General features: G+C 34.4%; 1 protein-coding gene across 1 annotated transcript; it reads right to left on the bottom strand.

The window, feature by feature from the left end:
* Nucleotides 1-1889: 1889 nt before the first annotated feature.
* On the bottom strand, nucleotides 1890-2687 carry LOC133720176 (uncharacterized). Its single transcript, XM_062146367.1, has 2 exons — nucleotides 2595-2687; nucleotides 1890-2393 (listed from the first exon to the last, which is right to left on the bottom strand). The coding sequence occupies exons 1-2, from the start codon at nucleotides 2673-2675 to the stop codon at nucleotides 2070-2072; spliced, it is 405 nt and encodes a 134-aa protein (XP_062002351.1). The 5' UTR covers nucleotides 2676-2687; the 3' UTR covers nucleotides 1890-2069.
* Between the last annotated feature and the right edge of the window lie 1473 nt (nucleotides 2688-4160).

Below are 4160 nucleotides of genomic sequence, written 5' to 3'. Positions count from 1 at the left end.
TTTCTCAATAGATTCTACAAGTTCTTGATGGCTAAAGAATACTCCCACCTAGAGTTTAGGTGCTATCTAATAATAGGAATATCTCCACAAAAGGATGCTTAATCACGTTGAGAAATCTACGAAATCTATTAGGAATATCTACACAAACGTATCTACTAAAAAATAGCAAATATATAGATCAAATCTGAAAGGAAGAGATACAATAATTAAGGCAATTAATTTTTTTAAATAAGGAATATCTACACAAAGTGAAGTCAGTTACTCGAGCAGCAAGGAATACAAAAATTAAAAAAGAACAGCTGGTTGTAGCCTGGCTTTACATGGCTCTCTGTAAATTACATGTCCAGGGTCTAGAGTACATGGCTTTCATAATTTAATTTCGAGACCTAGGGGAAGTGCTTACTGCTTAGCTTGATTAATGTACAAACAATAATAGAACAAATAAGAAGAGCACAAAGCCACAGACATATACGAAGGAATTCAAAACATAAGCGGTCAAGTCGGCAAGAATAAAAAAAGTCAAGAAACTCAATACCTAGAATCATAACAGCAACTCCAATTCTCCAAATCAAACAATCCCACGCAGCAGCAAGCCAGCAACCACCAGCAAGTCAGCCACTGACCTCCATCGAAATGCACAAATCGGAATTTAGAGTAGATTCATAAGATTTCCCCAAATCGGCAAGAATTGAAGATGAAAGATAGAGTATCTGTACCTGTGAAGTAGGGATCCCTAAATCGAATTGGGTTCACGGCGATTTCCGACGGCGGTTTGTGGGAGTATTTAATCGTTCAACTCACTTCAACTAATCAACACTACAACAAAAAACCTCATTTGCGAGAAACAAATTCTTCGCTAAAAACAGACATTTCGTCGCGGAAGTACTTCTGCGAGGAAATTCTTTTCGTCTTCAATTCGTCGGAGAATGCTCGTCAAGAAAAGGTTCAGCGACGAAAAAACAATGTCCTCGTCAAACCCTTTCCGTGATGAAATCTATTTGTCTCGCTGTTATTCTATAGCGACAATTTCTTTCCTCGCTCAAACCCATACTTTTTTCTCGTTAAAAAAGTTCAACGATTAGAAAATAGTCGTTAAATATATTTTCTGACATACTAGATTTCGTCGCGAAATTAATTATTTCCTTGCCAATGATAACTAAAATTAAAAAATGTAAATAAATAAAATATTTAAAATACTTTTTCTGCGATGAATTTTCGTCGTTATAAGCTTTGGGTGAGGAATCTTTTTCTCACTGTAAACTTTTTTTAGCAAGGATATTTTGTTTCATTGTACCATGTATTCTTTCAGCGAGAAAAAGTTTTCTCGTTAATGATACTTAACAACGAGGAATATGTTTTCCATCGGCGTTGGAACTACAGTTTTTGGGACAAAAATATTTTCGTCGTTATAAATAGCTTTGGGCGACCAAGTTTTTCTTCGCTATAAACTGTTTTCAGCGAGGAAATTTTGTTTCTTCGTAAAATGTATCTTTTCAATGAGAAAAGGTTTTCTCGATAAAGATACTCAACAATGAGGAATGTGTTTTTCGTCGGTGTAAGGACTACAGTTTTTGGGACAAAAATATTTTCGTCGTTATAAATAGCTTTGGGCGAGGAAGTTAATTTTTCCTCTCTATAAATTGATTTCAGCGAGGAAATTTTGTTTCATTGTAATATGTATCTTTTTCAAGAAGAAAAAGTTTTCTCGATAAAGATACTCAACGAGGAATGTGTTTTCCGTCAGTGTAGGATCTACAGTTTGTAGTGAGAAAATTTATTTTTGTCGTTATTGATTTTAATCTATAGCGAGGAAATTTATTTTGGTTGCAGTTGTCTTCTTATTACGATACGACCTGCCAGCGATACATATTATTTTATTCTAAAAAGAGGATTCTTATTCAAAACTAGTTAAACAATAAACAAAATAATAATTCATAATGTTGTCTACCATAACTACTAATTGGAATAGTCTAAAGTCAATACTGAACTAAAAATGATCCAAAAATCAATGAACTTGTTTAACAGATACTAAATCCTAGATATGCATAACTAACTTGATGCTTGTTGGTTCATAAAGGTTGCCATGAACTGCTAAACTTTTTGCCTTGCTTCTGCAATTCTTGGATCAGCACGTTTTGTGCATCAATCTTTTCTTGTTGAGCCTTTATAGTATCTTGGGTCTCTTCAAGTTTATCTTCTAACTCTTTATTCTTCTCAGACATTTCATCTAGTGACGATTGAGAAGTGCTAGATGGTGGAGGCCTAGGGCCAAAACCACAACCCTTGATGTAGCCTGATTTTACTCCAAGAACCTTTGCACATATTTCATCATCATTCATAGTTCGAGTCCCATCATGAAGGGTTGTCTCAGTTCGCATCTTAACCATTTGATCCTGCAAATAAAAGAAAATACATTTAAGTGTGTATGCTTAGTTCCTAGTAAATCAAAATAATCTCTTGTAATCTATAGGTATATTCATCATCTGAATCTATGTAATCGTTTTTTATATAAATACATATCTACGTATGAATATGCATATATAGTTATACATCTATAATTCAAGTTATATTATATACATCAATAGGATACTTACCCATAATTCTTTCGCTCCCAAGTCCCAACCTTTTTTAATGCTTTTGTACTCCATTTCAAAGCGTTCAATTGCACCTAGCATCTCCCCTGATTGTGTAGCCTATTGCATTAAACAAAAAAATGTTGTTAAGACATGTATAATAGGTACAATATATTAATTAATAAAATTATATAGATAACTTACAATCTGTTCTTGATGCGACATATTGAGCAGCCACTGACCTATTGAGCAGCGAGCTATTATGGGAGTACGCGACTTCCTACATGTAATTTTTCTTCTTCTTTGGGCTAGTATGGGCTGAAGGCCAGATGTGTACGTACACACACACACACTTAGGGGTTTTTGGCCCAAAATATTGTCTAGGCTGCAGCCGATACAGCCTTCTATTTGCTTCCGCCACTGACTCCGGGAGCTCGGGTATGTATCACCGGGTAACGGTCGAGCAATGATATTATATTATATTATATTATGTTCTTTTTTATTTTTTTTAACTTCTAAGGCCCCGTTTGGTTCGCAGGAATGTCAAAATTGGAAAAGGATTTATTTTCCTTTCCAGATGGATATGGAATGGAATATGTTTTGGTATTTCCATGTGAGTGTTTGGAATATTACTAGAAATTAAATTTTGGAATTAATTTTTCATTTCTATTGTAGTGTTTGGTAAGTCATAAGAATGGAATATGAAATTATAATTTTCAATAACGCCCTTTTACTAATTAAAGTACATCAATTTATAAGAAATATTGGTGGGGAATATAAATTTTTAGAGGGATAATTAATGTAATTTTGCCTTTGACAGTGGGAAATGGAAATAGAATACCACCCCTGACTAGGTAATTCTATTCAGGCTTTATGAGGGAGTCAATTTCCGGTCAAATCTTATTTTTTATTTCCTTTCCAATCTTTAATTACAACCAAACGGAACATCTGAATGGAAAATGAAAATAATTCTCATTCCATACCATGATTTCCTGCCATCCAAACGGGGCCTAAGAGACAAATTATTTTGGAATTGAACACCTTTTTTTTTTTTTTTGCATTACTATTAATGTAGGGGTTTAATTTATATATATATAAAAATTTGTTCAATTATATGATTTTTTTTATGTGAGGCCACATTTTAATTATTTGCCTCAGGCCTTTAAAATGTCAGGACCGGCCCTGACTAGAGGGGCCAACCCATGAGTAGCTGATAAAGGGGTTAGGGGCCAATTAACCAATGGCAGAGATAACAGCGTAGCAGCTAGCAGACTTAATAAACCAGAGTCCTTTGTTCCTCCAGTATTAAACTTTTAAGCCTGTTGTAGACACCAAAAATTTAATGAAAATAAAATTCATTAAATAATTCGGTCACCACTTGAAATTATGACCGAACAAATTTAGTCAGCATGTGGGTCCCGCAAATTGTCCACGTGGCTTGTGAGTCAGCAAAATCACGCAGACTCAGCGAATGACACTTGGCGATACATGAAAGGCTCGACGACAATAAATGAATTTGCTCCGGCTAAATCAATTGATATTAAAGCGGATCAATCAAATTAATTGATTCCGAATAAAATCAAGCAT

The sequence above is a fragment of the Rosa rugosa genome, chromosome 7 (assembly GCF_958449725.1).
Source record: "Rosa rugosa chromosome 7, drRosRugo1.1, whole genome shotgun sequence".
Classification (NCBI taxonomy): Eukaryota; Viridiplantae; Streptophyta; class Magnoliopsida; order Rosales; family Rosaceae; genus Rosa; species Rosa rugosa.
The sequence above is the reverse complement of the archived record's forward strand: the minus strand, read 5'-3'. Positions and strand labels throughout refer to the sequence as shown.

Bases quoted from the DNA above. Each gene is read 5' to 3' on its own strand.
- LOC133720176 (XM_062146367.1), bottom strand. From the start codon at position 2,675: ATGCTAGGTGCAATTGAACGCTTTGAAATGGAGTACAAAAGCATTAAA. The intron at 2,394-2,594 runs GTAAGTATCCTA...TTTTATTTGCAG, and splicing joins TGGGAGCGAAAGAATTATGG to GATCAAATGGTTAAGATGCG.